Source organism: Bombina bombina, chromosome 2, assembly GCF_027579735.1.
Source record: "Bombina bombina isolate aBomBom1 chromosome 2, aBomBom1.pri, whole genome shotgun sequence".
Taxonomy (NCBI): domain Eukaryota; kingdom Metazoa; phylum Chordata; class Amphibia; order Anura; family Bombinatoridae; genus Bombina; species Bombina bombina.
Window position 1 is genome coordinate 807,445,223 of NC_069500.1, and position 16,322 is coordinate 807,461,544.

Sequence of the window (16,322 nt, forward strand, 5' to 3'; positions counted from 1 at the left end):
GGGTCAATTTATCATATGCCGGGCGGACATGATTCGCTGTAGCATTCTTGTGAAATGCTTGTGCAATGCCGCCCTCTGCACATTTGCGGCCAATTGGCCGCTAGCAGGGGGTGTCAATCATCTATCGGATCGGGATGATTGAAGTCAATGGAAGTCAAAATTAACTTTTTGTTATTCAAACAGAGCCAGTAGGTTTAAGAATAACGTGGCTCATTTTCATGAGAGCATACTGAGGTGCAGTCAGAAAGGTGCACGTGTTTTAAGCAGCAGTGTTTGTAACACTGTGGCTTTGTTATAAATATTGTGCTGAAGACATGTGTAAGCCCCTGAGCCTACCTCAATATGCTGTCTTGGAAAGGAGTTTCAACAAAGGATACCACATCCAAGAAAGTCGTTTTAATTGATAAATACTTAATTGCAATCATAAATTAACATGCAGTCAGTTTTGTACAAAATGTTTTATTTAAAAGTATAGTGAGAACAATATTTTCTTCTGTTATGTGTGATCAGTCCACGGGTCATCATTACTTCTGGGATATAACTCCTCCCCAACAGGAAATGCAAGAGGATTCACCCAGCAGAGCTGCATATAGCTCCTCCCCTCTACGTCAGTCCCAGTCATTCTCTTGCACCCAACGACTAGATAGGATGTGTGAGAGGACTATGGTGATTATACTTAGTTTTTATGACTTCAATCAAAAGTTTGTTATTTTACAATAGCACCGGAGCGTGTTATTACTTCTCTGGCAGAGTTTGAGGAAGAATCTGCCAGAGTTTTTTACTATGATTTTAACCGGAGTAGTTAAGATCATATTGCTGTTCTCGGCCATCTGAGGGAGGTAAAAGCTTCAGATCAGGGGACAGCGGGCAGATGAATCTGCATTGAGGTATGTAGCAGTTTTTATTTTCTGAATGGAATTGATGAGAAAATCCTGCCATACCGTTATAATGACATGTATGTATACACTTCAGTATTCTGGGGATGGTATTTCACCGGAACTACTCTGTTAAAAGTCACTAATCCTTTTATTAAGTATTTATCATGTTAAACGTTTTTGCTGGAATGTAGAATCGTTTACATTGCTGAGGTACTGAGTGAATAAATATTTGGGCATTATTTTCCACTTGGCAGTTGTTTGCTTTTAATTGTGACAGTTTCGTTTCTCTTCACTGCTGTGTGTGAGGGGGAGGGGCCGTTTTTGGCGCTCTTTGCTACGCATCAAAAAATTCCAGTCAGTTACTCTTATATTTCCTGCATGATCCGGTTCATCTCTGACAGATCTCAGGGGTCTTCAAACTTCTTTGGAGGGAGGTAGTTTCTCTCAGCAGAGCTGTGAGAATTTTATATTGACTGTGAATAAAAACGTTGCTCTGTAATTTTTTATGTCAAATTTAATTATTGTTATTGTACTAATGGGAACAAACCTTTGCTAAAAGTTGTGTTGTTTTAAAGTTTGATGCTATAACTGTTTTTCAGTTCATTATTTCAACTGTCATTTAATCGTTTAGTACCTCTTTGAGGCACAGTACGTTTTTGCTAAAAAAGATTATAACCAAGTTGCAAGTTTATTGCTAGTGTGTTAAACATGTCTGACTCAGAGGAAGATATCTGTGTCATTTGTTCCAATGCCAAGGTGGAGCCCAATAGAAATTTATGTACTAACTGTATTGATGCTACTTTAAATAAAAGTCAATCTGTACAATGTGAACAAATTTCACCAAACAGCGAGGGGAGAGTTATGCCGACTAACTCGCCTCACGCGGCAGTACCTGCATCTCCCGCCCGGGAGGTGCGTGATATTATGGCGCCTAGTACATCTGGGCGGCCATTACAGATAACATTACAAGATATGGCTACTGTTATGACTGAAGTTTTGTCTAAATTACCAGAACTAAGAGGCAAGCGTGATCACTCTGGGGTGAGAACAGAGTGCGCTGACAATACTAGGGCCATGTCTGATACTGCGTCACAGCTTGCAGAGCATGAGGACGGAGAGCTTCATTCTGTGGGTGACGGTTCTGATCCAAACAGATTGGATTCAGATATTTAAAATTTTAAATTTAAATTGGAGAACCTCCGTGTATTACTAGGGGAGGTCTTAGCAGCTCTCAATGATTGTAACACCGTTGCAATACCAGAGAAACTGTGTAGGTTGGATAAATACTTTGCGGTACCGGCGAGTACTGACGTTTTTCCTATACCTAAGAGACTAACTGAAATTGTTACTAAGGAGTGGGATAGACCCGGTGTGCCGTTCTCACCCCCTCCAATATTTAGAAAGATGTTTCCAATAGACGCCACCACTCGGGACTTATGGCAAACGGTCCCTAAGGTGGAGGGAGCAGTTTCTACTTTAGCTAAGCGTACCACTATCCCGGTGGAGGATAGCTGTGCTTTTTCAGATCCAATGGATAAAAAATTAGAGGGTTACCTTAAGAAAATGTTTGTTCAACAAGGTTTTATATTGCAACCCCTTGCATGTATCGCGCCGATTACGGCTGCGGCAGCATTTTGGATTGAGTCTCTGGAAGAGAACCTTAGTTCATCTACGCTAGACGACATTACGGACAGGCTTAGAGTCCTTAAACTAGCTAATTCATTCATTTCGGAGGCCGTAGTACATTTAACCAAACTTACGGCTAAGAACTCAGGATTCGCCATACAGGCACGTAGGGCGCTGTGGCTAAAATCCTGGTCAGCTGATGTTACTTCTAAGTCCAAATTACTTAATATACCTTTCAAGGGGCAGTCTTTATTTGGGCCCGGTTTGAAAGAAATTATCGCTGACATTACAGGAGGTAAGGGCCACGCCCTACCTCAAGACAAAGCCAAAGCTAAGGCTAGACAGTCTAATTTTCGTCCCTTTCGGAATTTCAAAACAGGAGCAGCATCAACCTCCACTGCACCAAAACAGGAAGGAGCTGTTGCTCGTTACAGGCAAGGCTGGAAGCCTAACCAGTCCTGGAACAAGAGCAAGCAGGCCAGGAAACCTGCTGCTGCCCCAAAGACAGCATGAACCGAAAGCCCCCGATCCGGGACCGGATCTAGTGGGGGGCAGACTTTCTCTCTTCGCCCAGGCCTGGGCAAGAGATGTTCAGGATCCCTGGGCACTAGAGATCATATCTCAGGGATACCTTCTAGACTTCAAATTATCTCCCCCAAGAGGGAGATTTCATCTGTCAAGGTTGTCAACAAACCAGATAAAGAAAGAAGCGTTTCTACGCTGTGTACAAGATCTGTTATTAATGGGAGTGATCCATCCGGTTCCGCGGTCGGAACAAGGACAAGGGTTCTACTCAAACCTGTTTGTGGTTCCCAAAAAAGAGGGAACTTTCAGGCCAATCTTAGATTTAAAGATTCTAAACAAATTCCTAAGAGTTCCATCGTTCAAAATGGAAACTATTCGGACAATCTTACCCATGATCCAAAAGGGTCAGTACATGACCACAGTGGATTTAAAAGATGCTTACCTTCACATACCGATCCACAAAGATCATCTCCGGTATCTAAGGTTTGCCTTCTTAGACAGGCACTACCAGTTTGTAGCTCTTCCATTCGGATTGGCTACGGCTCCAAGAATCTTCACAAAGGTTCTGGGTGCCCTTCTGGCGGTACTAAGACCGCGAGGGATTTCGGTAGCTCCGTACCTAGACGACATTCTAATACAAGCTTCAAGCTTTCAAACTGCCAAGTCTCATACAGAGCTAGTTCTGGCATTTCTAAGGTCGCATGGATGGAAAGTGAACGAAAAGAAGAGTTCTCTTTTTCCTCTCACAAGAGTTCCATTCTTGGGGACTCTTATAGATTCTGTAGAAATGAAGATTTACCTGACAGAAGACAGGTTAACAAAGCTTCAAAATGCATGCCGTGTCCTTCATTCCATTCAACACCCGTCAGTAGCTCAATGCATGGAGGTGATCGGCTTAATGGTAGCGGCAATGGACATAGTACCTTTTGCACGCCTACACCTCAGACCGCTGCAATTGTGCATGCTAAGTCAGTGGAATGGGGATTACTCAGATTTGTCCCCTACTCTGAATCTGAATCAAGAGTCCAGAAATTCTCTTCTATGGTGGCTTTATCGGCCACACCTGTCCAGGGGGATGCCATTCAGCAGACCAGACTGGACAATTGTAACAACAGACGCCAGCCTACTAGGTTGGGGCGCTGTCTGGAATTCTCTGAAGGCTCAGGGACTATGGAATCAGGAGGAGAGTCTCCTTCCAATAAACATTCTGGAATTGAGAGCAGTTCTCAATGCCCTTCTGGCTTGGCCCCAATTAACAACTCGGGGGTTCATCAGGTTTCAGTCGGACAACATCACGACTGTAGCTTACATCAACCATCAGGGAGGGACAAGAAGCTCCCTAGCAATGATGGAAGTATCAAGAATAATTCGCTGGGCAGAGTCTCACTCTTGCCACCTGTCAGCAATCCACATCCCGGGAGTGGAGAACTGGGAGGCGGATTTCTTGAGTCGCCAGACTTTTCATCCGGGGGAGTGGGAACTTCATCCGGAGGTCTTTGCCCAAATACTTCGACGTTGGGGCAAACCAGAGATAGATCTCATGGCGTCTCGCCAGAACGCCAAACTTCCTCGCTACGGGTCCAGATCCAGGGATCCGGGAGCGGTTCTGATAGATGCTTTGACAGCACCTTGGAACTTCGGGATGGCTTATGTGTTTCCACCCTTCCCGCTGCTTCCTCGATTGATTGCCAAAATCAAACAGGAGAGAGCATCAGTGATTCTAATAGCGCCTGCATGGCCACGCAGGACTTGGTATGCAGATCTAGTGGACATGTCATCCTGTCCGCCTTGGTCTCTACCTCTAAGACAGGACCTTCTGATACAGGGTCCATTCAAACATCAAAATCTAACTTCTCTGAAGCTGACTGCTTGGAAATTGAACGCTTGATTTTATCAAAACGTGGTTTTTCTGAGTCGGTTATTGATACCCTGATACAGGCTAGGAAGCCTGTTACCAGAAGGATTTACCATAAAATATGGCGTAAATACCTATACTGGTGCGAATCCAAAAGTTACTCCTGGAGTAAGGTTAGGATCGCTAGGATATTGTCTTTTCTACAAGAAGGTTTAGAAAAGGGTTTATCAGCTAGTTCATTAAAGGGACAGATTTCAGCTCTGTCCATCTTGTTACACAGGCGTCTGTCAGAAAATCCAGACGTCCAGGCCTTTTGTCAGGCTTTAGCTAGGATCAAGCCTGTGTTTAAAGCTGTTGCTCCGCCATGGAGTTTAAACTTAGTTCTTAACGTTTTACAGGGTGTTCCGTTTGAACCCCTTCATTCCATTGATATAAAATTGTTATCTTGGAAAGTTCTGTTTTTAATGGCTATTTCCTCGGCTCGAAGAGTCTCTGAGTTATCAGCCTTACATTGTGATTCTCCTTATCTGATTTTTCACTCAGACAAGGTAGTTCTGCGTACTAAACCTGGGTTCTTACCTAAGGTAGTCACTAACAGGAACATCAATCAAGAGATTGTTGTTCCATCCTTGTGCCCAAATCCTTCTTCAAAGAAGGAACGTCTTCTACACAATCTGGATGTAGTTCGTGCCCTCAAGTTCTACTTGCAGGCAACTAAAGATTTTCGCCAAACTTCTTCCCTGTTTGTCGTTTATTCTGGACAGAGGAGAGGTCAAAAAGCTTCTGCTACCTCTCTCTCTTTTTGGCTTCGTAGCATAATACGTTTAGCCTATGAGACTGCTGGACAGCAGCCTCCTGAAAGATTTACAGCTCACTCCACTAGAGCTGTGGCTTCCACTTGGGCCTTTAAGAATGAGGCCTCTGTTGAACAGATTTGCAAGGCTGCAACTTGGTCTTCGCTTCATACTTTTTCCAAATTTTACAAATTTGACACTTTTGCTTCTTCGGAGGCTATTTTTGGGAGAAAGGTTCTTCAGGCAGTGGTTCCTTCTGTATAATGAGCCTGCCTATCCCTCCCGTCATCCGTGTACTTTTGCTTTGGTATTGGTATCCCAGAAGTAATGATGACCCGTGGACTGATCACACATAACAGAAGAAAACATAATTTATGCTTACCTGATAAATTCCTTTCTTCTGTTGTGTGATCAGTCCACGGCCCGCCCTGTTTTAAGGCAGGTAAATATCTTTTAAATTATACTCCAGTCACCACTTCACCCTTGGTTACTCCTTTCTCGTTGATTCTTGGTCGAATGACTGGGACTGACGTAGAGGGGAGGAGCTATATGCAGCTCTGCTGGGTGAATCCTCTTGCATTTCCTGTTGGGGAGGAGTTATATCCCAGAAGTAATGATGACCCGTGGACTGATCACACAACAGAAGAAAGGAATTTATCAGGTAAGCATAAATTATGTTTTTATCTTCTCATTAAACGCAAAAATATATTTATATGAACTGAGCGTGTACAAAAACTTTAACAGTTAAATTAAAAAATTCTATGTGGACAACCAAAATATATCGCTCAAAACAGGCCAAGGTAGATTTCCAAAACATAAAGAAAAGTCAACAAAATAATTCAAATATACATCCTTCTAATTGTCCCCATGCAAGGTATAAATGGTGTTATTGCACCAAGACTGCTTGCAATAAGGGGGGTATTGTCGGGTTTTCATATTTATTGGAATGGCTTCTATTTTGAAATGCATGCAAAAAGCCATGCAAGGCACACCAAATGGATTGGAAAACATCCATTCATAGACAGATTAATTTTTTTGTAGTGGGATTATTATTATTATTATCATTAAAATTATCGGTTATTTGTAGAACACCAACAGATTCCGCAGCGCTATAAACAAAGGGGGAGTACAACAAAACAAATATAAAGATCAAATGGGTAGAGGGCCCTGCCAAGAGTTGCATTGTTGTAGTCAGCTCTTAAGAAGGTGATCTACAAACAGCTGGACTCTTAGGCTTACATGCTAAGGGGGTTCAGGGGATAGCGATGGAGGAGTGGAACTGGTATAAAGAAAGGTTAGCATAGGTTGTAAGCATCCCTGAACAGTAGAGTCTTTAGGGAGCGCTTGAAGCTTTCAAAACTAAGGGAGAGTCTTGTAGAGCGAGGCAGAGAGTTCCACAAGATGGGAGCCAGTCTGGAGAAGTCCTGTAAACGGGAGTGCAATGAGGTAACCAAAGAAAAGGAGAGTAGGAGGTCATGAGCAGAGCGAAGGGAACGGGAGGGAGAGTATCTGGAGACAAGGTCTGAGATATGGGGGGGAGCAGTGCAGTTGAGGGCTTTGTATGTCAGAGTGATTATTTATGTAGGGGATACACATAAAGTGATTATTTTTCATCTTGAAGGTTGGAGACCATCATTTACGTATTACAACATGTGGATATCTCTTATTGGAGCTGTGTTGTGCTGTGGAGTCATGTTTATGATCAACTGGAAGGCAGCACTCCTAACCTGTGTCATCATTCTTAGTCTGTATATATATGTCACTTACAAGAAGCCAGGTGAGCTAACTGTTATATTAATTATTTAGCTACATTAAGTTACTAATTGCTCAAACCTCTTATCTGAAATATGTAGGCAGTTTGGATAAAGGGTTTTTCTTATTATTATTTATAAATCAGTACCATATTGCTTACCTCTATTACAAAGGAGTACATAAACTTCAGTAGTGGAGGCAAAATTCCTGGGAGATAGTGATGTATTACTAGGGCAGAAGACTGTCTGGGATTGTGTTTATATTGTGAGGTGGTCCCATAAAATCAGATGTGAATGGGAAAGGCATGGAGTTTTAAAGAGATAGAAGATTTCTGCGTGTGCAAAGGTTTTCGGTTTCTGTAGACAAATGGGGATTCAAGTAGATGCTGTAAAGCTACAAGTTAAGTTATTCAGAGATAGTTGGGAACTATCAAAGTGTTTGAAAGAGCAGCAATAGGTGGAGTTGTCTTCTTGGTTAGGAGAACCTGCCTGTTGTGAGAGGCCATTATTTTTGAGATATGGGGTCAGGGTGGAGATAGGTTTAAAGGAACATTTTTCTTTTCTGCAAAATCTAACACGAGATAGGAAAAAATGTGACAGTCCTACGGGACTGGTAAGTAATTGGAACAGAATTTGATGAGGAGGCATGAGACAGTAAAAAAAAATATCTGTATGGTCAATGCAGTGTCTAAGGAGAAAATCAGTACAGTAAACAGTTGACCTGCCTTGGACATTAATTTTCCTTTTAATCTTACATAACTCTTATTAAACACTTTTATTTGTTTAAATGAAAAATGTGGTCTATTTACAGATGTCAACTGGGGTTCATCCACACAGGCTCTCACTTACCTTAATGCTCTGCAGCATTCCATTAGGTTGTATGGTGTAGAAGACCATGTCAAGAACTTCAGGTGCCAACTTTCATCCTAATTTCATGTGATAATATGTATGGTGAGGTGTCTGAGCAAAAAACAAAATGTCCTGTTCATGCGAAATACTGGCCTTTAAACTGGGATTTAACCGATTTAAATATTACTGATTTAATTGTTCTTTTAAACATGCTACACTCATTAGGTCACATTCCTTCTACCTATAACTGAGCAATTTGATTATTAAACCATTAAACATGTCACTATAATTATGTCACAGTCCCCTTTGGAGTACCTTCCTACTTAAAATAATGGATACAAATATAGATTAACCCAAAATATAAAAGTAAAAATGTATTGCTAAGCTGATTAAAACACATAGGGGTCAATTTATTAAATGCCGGGCGGACATGATTCGCTGCTTCTTAAGTTCAGTTTCCGGGGACCCGGAAACTTCGGGCAGAGATAGCAGCATCCGCTGCTTCTTAACGCTAGCCATAGGGCTAGATTACAAGTGGAGCGCTAATTTAATGTGCACCTGTAATAACCAGCCATTACAAGTGACTGGTCAATGCTCCCGCAAGATCACGGTTTCACTTAGCGCAATTAACCAGAGGTCAAAATGTGCTCTAATTGCCCTCAAATAAGGTGGACAGTTCTTTGACATAAATAAAAATTATGAGCATTTTAATAAAAAAAACTGCACAAAGCAGTTATAAGGGGTTAAAGTAAGGTGATGTGGGGTGTTTAAAAATAAAACGGCACTGAAAGTGCCTTTATATAGGTGTGAATGGGGATTGTGTTTTTACTGTAAATATATATGTATATGCTTATATACATATATATTTATGTGTTAATATGTGTATATACACATATAAACATAAATATATATGTATATATTTATATACATATATATTTATGTGTTAATATGTGTATATACACATAAACATAAATATATATGTATATATTCATATACTTATATATTTTTATTTTCCTGCACTAGGTGCTTTGCCGTGTCTGACGGCATGAGAACGAGGTTCCCTTTGGAGCATATAGAATTGCGCTCTCGTGATCGCAAATGCTTTCAGGCAATGCAAACACGAGGTCGCATTTGCATTGTGCTAACTTGTAATACCAGCGCACATTTACATACGCTGGTATTACTGAGTGGAATTAGAAAACACAGACAACATGTGTGTTGTTTTTGAAGTCATTACATTTTTATATTATTATACTCTGACTGGAAATGAGCCATTATATTGTTTTTTATTCCCTCTTATTAGACCACAGTGCCTTGTGTTGACAGGCTCTCCAGTTTCACGACCAGCATTGGTGAACCTTGTCCACTCCTTTACCAAAAATGTGGGACTGATGATCTGTGGACATGTCCATGTTGTGAGTCACCATTCTTGCTATTTATAATAAAGAAACTAGAACATATGGTGGCTTTAGAAGCAGTCAATGGAAAAGATGTGGGGAGTGAATATATATATAAACTTCTAATACAAAACCTTTGTTTTTGTGAGTATTTTATTCTTTTATTTCCTAACCACAGTTCTATCCATCTTTTGCTTGTATCCCCTCTTTACTCATTTACATAGTTCCTTCCTCTTAGTCTCTTTTTACCTTTCAATTTTACATAATTCTTTTTGTCATCTTTGTGCTAAAATGTTATTCTGAGGACTAGCGAATTGGTTTCTTGACTGAGATGGTGACAAAACACATTGGCCTCTATTTATCAAGCCGTCAACCGCAAATACGCTGCGTATTTGTGGCGAGCCTGATTCGCCTTAGTTATCAAACCCTACAGACCGGCAAAAGTAGAATTTAGTGACGTAACATACGATCCGCCGGACTCAGTCTGACACAGATCGATGCTTACGTCACTACAGATGTTCCGAACGCAAGTCCAGCAATATCTGACTACATTTGCTAGTTATCAAATAACTAGCAGGTACGCTCAGCACTTTTCCGGCCCAGCATACCTGGTTTTCAATCCGCCGCCCTGGAGGCCGCGGATGCCAAAGGAATCAATGGGAGTCGGAAAGCAGCGAAAGCTCATGTCGCTGCTGCCCGATATCCCATTTATTCCTATGGGAATGTCTACACCTAACACCCTAACATGTACCCTGAGTCTAAACACCCCTAATCTGCACCCCCCACTACACCGCCGCCACCTACATTATACTTATTAACCCCTAAACCACCACTCCCAGACCCCGCTGCAACTAAATAAAGTGTTTAACCACTAAAACACCGCTCCCGGAGCCCACCGCCACCTACATTATATTTCTTAACCCCTTATCTGCCCTACACCTCCGCCACTATAGTAAATGTATTAACCCTTAAAACCTAAGTCTAACCCTAACACCCCCTAACTTAAATATAATTTAACTAAATCAAAATAAATTATTCCTATTTAAAACTAAATACTTACCTATAAAATAAACCCTAAGATAGCTACAATATAACTAATAGTTACATTGTATCCAGCTTAGGGTTTATTTTTATTTTAAAGGCAACTTTATATTTATTTTAACTAGGTAGAATATTTACTAAATAGTTATTAACTATTTAATAACTACCTAGCTAAAATAAATACAAAAGTACATGTAAAATAAAACCTAACCTAAGTTGCAATTACACCTAACACTACACTATCATTAAATTAATTACCTACATTAACTACAATTAAATAAAATTATCTAAAGTACAAAAAAAACAAACACTAAATTACAGAAAATAATAAAATAATTACAAGTTTTTAAAACTAATTACACCTAATCTAATCCCCCTAATAAAATAAAAAAGCCCCCCAAAATAATAAAAAGCCCTAGCCTATACTAAATTACGAATAGCCCTTAAAAGGGCCCTTTGCAGGGCATTGCCCCAAAGTAATCAGCTCTTTTACCTGTAAATAAGTACAATACCCCCCCAACATTAAAACCCACCACCCACACACCCAACCCTACTCTAAAACCCACCCAATCCCCCCTTAAAAAAACCTAACACTAACCCCTTGAAGATCACCCTACCTTGAGACGTCTTCACCCAACCGGGCCGAAGTCCTCCACGAAGCCGGGCAAAGTGGTCCTTCAGACGGGCAGAAGTCTTCATCCAAGCCGGCCAGAAGAGGTCCTCCAGATGGGCAGAAGTCTTCATCCAGGCGGCATCTTCTATCTTCATCCATCCGACGCGGAGCGGGTCCATCTTCAAGACATCCCACGAGGAGCATCCTCTTCCATCGACATCTTCCAATTCCAATCAGCCAATAGAATGCGAGCTCAATCCTATTGGCTAATTGGATCAGCCATTAGGATTGAACTTCAATCCTATTGGCCGATTGCATCAGTCAATAGGATTTTTCCTACCTTAATTCCGATTGGCTGATAGAATTCAAGGGACGCCATCTTGGATGACGTCACATAAAGGTACCTTCATTCAAGCGTCGGATGTCGTTGGAAGAGGATGCTCCGCGTCGGATGTCTTGAAGATGGACCCGCTTCGCGGGATGGAGATAGAAGATGCCATCTGGATGAAGACTTCTGCCCATCTCAAGGACCTCTTCTGGCCGGCTTGGATGAAGACTTCTACCCATCTGGAGGACCACTTCGCCCGGCTTTGTGGAGGACTTCAGCCCGGTTGGGTGAAGACGTCTCAAGGTAGGGTGATCTTCAAGGGGTTAGTGTTAGGTTTTTTTAAGGGGGGATTGGGTGGGTTTTAGAGTAGGGTTGGGTGTGGGGGTGGTGGGTTTTACTGTTGGGGGGGTATTGTACTTTTTTTTACAGGTAAAAGAGCTGATTACTTTGGTGCAATGCCCTGCAAAAGGCCCTTTTAAGGACTATTTGTAATTTAGTATAGGGAAAGGCTTTTTATTATTTTGGGGGGCTTTTTTATTTTATTAGGAATATTAGATTAGGTGTAATTAGTTTAAAAAACTTGTAATTATTTTATTATTTTCTGTAATTTAGTGTTTGGTTTTTTTGTACTTTAGATAATTTTATTTAATTTTATTTAATTGTAGTTATTGTAGGTAATTAATTTAATGATAGTGTAGTGTTAGGTGTAATTGAAACTTAGGTTAGGTTTTATTTTACAGGTACTTTTGTCTTTATTTTAACTAGGTAGTTATTAAATAGTTAAAAACTATTTAATAACTATTGTACCTAGTTAAAATAAATACAAAGTTGCCTGTAAAATAAAAATAAATCCTAAGATAGCTACAATGTAACTATTAGATATATTGTAGCTATCTTAGGGTTTATTTTATAGGTATTTAGTTTTAAATAGGAATAATTTATTTAGATTTATTTAAATTATATTTAAGTTAGGGGGTGTTAGGGTTAGTGTTAGACTTAGGTTTAGGGGTTAATGCATTTAATATAGTGGCGGCGGTGTAGGGGGGCAGATTAGGGGTTAATATGTATAATGTAGGTGGTGGTGGGCTCCGGGAGTGGCGGTTTAGGGGTTTATACATTTATTAGAGTTGCGGTAGGGTCCGGGAGCGTCGGCATAGGGGGTAAACAGTATAGTGTGGGTGTTTAGTGACAGGGTACCAAGAAAGCTGTAAAAAAGCCGAAGAGCAGCAAGATCGATGCCTGTTAGTTACCAACAGTCCGCTGCTCATCGCCCCATACTTGGTGGCCGGCTTTTTGACAGCTTTTTTGGTAACTTTGGAGAACATATTCAGGTCCGCGGCAGCGATGTTAGGCGAGCGCATTGGTGCCATCGAATGCAAGAAAGTCGACGGCTTGATAAATAGAGGCCATTGGGTTAGATTACAAGTGTAGCACAAAAATATTAGTGCTACTGAGCACTAACTGTATGACAAAATTTGCATGTCACTGTATACACGTGACATTTAGGGATGTTTAACATCGCCTGTGAAGTAAGGAGCTTCTTACCCCTGGTGCTATAACATCAGTATCTATATCATATAGGAACCAGTGTTACTGCCCATTTTCCCTAAATGTGACCCAGCCTCACCTCTAAAATCACCATAATTACCGCTGACCAACTTTCCAAACCTCTTCTCCACCACTATTAACCGTAACCCTAGTTGCCTTATTTCTAAAAGCTCAATTATTCAGGACCTACTACTATTAAAGCTGTGTCTTACCCAACCCCAAACCATAAATACACTTTATTGGCTTTCACCACTCTTTACCCTTCCCACATCTGACCCAGCCCCTAAACAGCAACTTACCTTAATCATGACCTGGACTTATCACTATTAATCTTAAATTTGATTGACTCAGCCCCCAGGGCACAAATGAAAAATCAGAAGAGTCTGAAAATATGATAGCCAATCAGGACTGCATGCAAATTTCTATAAACAAGACGGAACCTTGTAATAGGAGCAAAGGGCACTTGCATCTGTTGGCAACTGGAGAATAATAATAGAAAATTCTTCAACCGAACTTAAGAGCAGACCTCCGGTTTTATTTATTTTTGGTAGGGGTCAGTGTTTGAGGATCTTTTAATTATTGAAATAGATAGGTGATGGGGGAGTTATTTGTGTGGGTGACTTGATGGAGGTATTTTAATTTTAATGTGAAGGTATATCTATTGATGGGCATGGGCGGTTAGATTTTAGTGAATGGTTTAACAATGGGGGAATCATGTGGTGATTATCCCTTGGGTTTTAGGAGTATTCCAGTGTGAGGGTTCCCAAGGGAGACAAAGGGACAAAGGGACTGATAAGGGTTAATAGCTGTGGGGAGATCAGTTTGTTATCCACATTAAACAAATAAGAAAGCTAATAGGGACTACAATGTCAGTCATAGAGTTGCAGGAACAGATAGAAGATAAATGTGGTTGTTTCATCTTAAACTTTCATCCTTTTGTTGGCCTGCAGGGATCTCCTAGACATTGTATAAAAGAGATGACATTAAACCAGTCCAAATACCAGAGATGGCTAATACAGCATAAGAAGAAATCTTTTTACACTGCAGTGTGTGCCGAGCAGTTTCGGCAGGGGGTTCTCTACCTTCTTCAGGTAAGCTCAAGCATAGCTTTAAAATATATAGGACCAGATTAAAAGTGGTGTGCTACATTTTTCTTTTGCTGACGCGTATAACTAGTTGAAAGTAAAAAGTTCACATGTGAGCGAAAGAGTCATGCGTGCTAACTTCAGTACTTTGTATATCGCCACTGTGCTATCCTCTTCTCCCCTAGACTTCTATGGGGTGCACTAAAAAAATTATTGCGCTAGACCAACTGCACTAAAGCCGACGGGGGGTTAGGAATTACATTCCTATGTTCTTCAGATAGCAGAAAATTTTCTTTTTATTTTTAAATATATATTTCTATATATCTATATATATCTATATATATCTATATATATATATATATATATACAGTATATGTATTATTTTTGTAATATATATATCTATACCTATATATCTTTATAAATATGTACCCATTTATATATATATATATATATATATATATATATATATATATATATATATATATATATATATATATATAAACACTATTGCACGTTATATTCCAGTGAGTAACCCACACAAATTATATACTGTCTTTTTCAGCCAACCCCAGGGGGGCCCAAAGCATTTACTTACCACAGATGCAGAATATACCATTTTTATATTTATATTTCATGACATCTAAGAAAGCTGTAACAAAGAAATGTAAAAAAAATACATATATTTTTGTTAATATTTCAGTAAATAGTATTGAAAATGGCTAGGTGACCATTGTTGTTAATGTGATCACCTTACTAAACTGTCATCAAGGGTAGCCAAATGCTAAATAGGGGCCCATATGGGCCTTTGGGGGATCCTTTTGTTACCACAGTTATTGCCTGACTGAACAAACAAAATTCATATATTTATTTATGAGAGAGACATGTTTACTATAAAATAAACTTTATTAGGGGTTTCCAGACATAACAGATTTTTGTATTGAGCCTATGAAGTCCCATTCCCCAGTAAAACTCATGTGTAATTCTTTGTCAAACTAGGGGTATTGGAAGTCTGTGGCTAGTAAGAAAGCTGAGATTGAGGGGGTTTCAAACACCTTCTCCCTATCCCGCTCCCTTTACTGCCTGTCTCTTCCTGGTCCCAGCCCCTCTGTGATGTCACCATGAACGTTTGTGGTGACACCACCAGCACTCCCATTTTGTTTGTGGTGCAGTGGGCAGCACTTCCAAGACTATCTTGGCCTGTAGTCCAGGGATCGCTGACAACAACCTGAGAATCGGCAATCCCCCTTCATGCCGAGAACGGGTCATCATTTGCAGAAATGTGCATGACGATCCGTTCTCATTATGCACATTGGAGTTGATTAATATCTTTACTTTTGTTTTAACCTTAGTTGTTTCTACATTTCCTGTACATCTTCCTTTACATACCACCTGTCATAGAACTTCGGACTACATCTGTAACCTTTTATATTTAATATTTTTTGTTATGGCCAAATAATATTTTAATATTTTACTTGTCAAGTACATAACTAGATAGCTGTAGTTTTTTTATTGTATCAGTTCACTAAGTCTATTTACTGAAGAAGGGAAAGCATCGTGATTTTTTTTTTAAATAGGCTTTATAGAATAACAAGAAATAGAAACTTGAGAAGATATTCTAAACTTGAAAATGGCTAATTTCATAAAGATTTGTACCTGTTTCTTGTCATACCCGCAAGTTGTGATTTATTAGTGGAGCTACATCTATAACCTATACTTTCAAGTGGCATGTTAACATTTGCACACAAACGATATAGGAATATCATGGCCACGCTAACTTGCGCTCATATTACAAGCTGAAAGTAAACACAAATGCAATTTAACTTAATGCACTTCAGGTAAGCCCAACCTTGCGTAAAGGATTAAATATAAAAGTTGCACTAAACACAACATAAATATACACTCATAAATATTCATATTTTATATATATATATATATATATATATATATATATATATATATATATATATATATATAAAAGGGTTAAAAGGGTTATGGTATATGGCCATGTATTTGACTGCAAAGGACTATTATA

At 39.8% G+C, this 16,322-nt stretch overlaps 1 protein-coding gene across 1 annotated transcript in view; it reads left to right on the plus strand.

Moving 5' to 3' along the window:
- Positions 1-16,322, plus strand: part of LOC128647309 (solute carrier family 12 member 2-like) — a 415,312-nt gene that overhangs the window by 306,283 nt on the left and 92,707 nt on the right. Inside the window, exons 15-18 of the mRNA XM_053700093.1 lie at positions 7,300-7,455; positions 8,241-8,340; positions 9,582-9,693; positions 14,156-14,296. Coding sequence (XP_053556068.1) covers positions 7,300-7,455; positions 8,241-8,340; positions 9,582-9,693; positions 14,156-14,296 — 509 coding nt within the window. The remainder of the gene's footprint in view (positions 1-7,299; positions 7,456-8,240; positions 8,341-9,581; positions 9,694-14,155; positions 14,297-16,322) is intronic.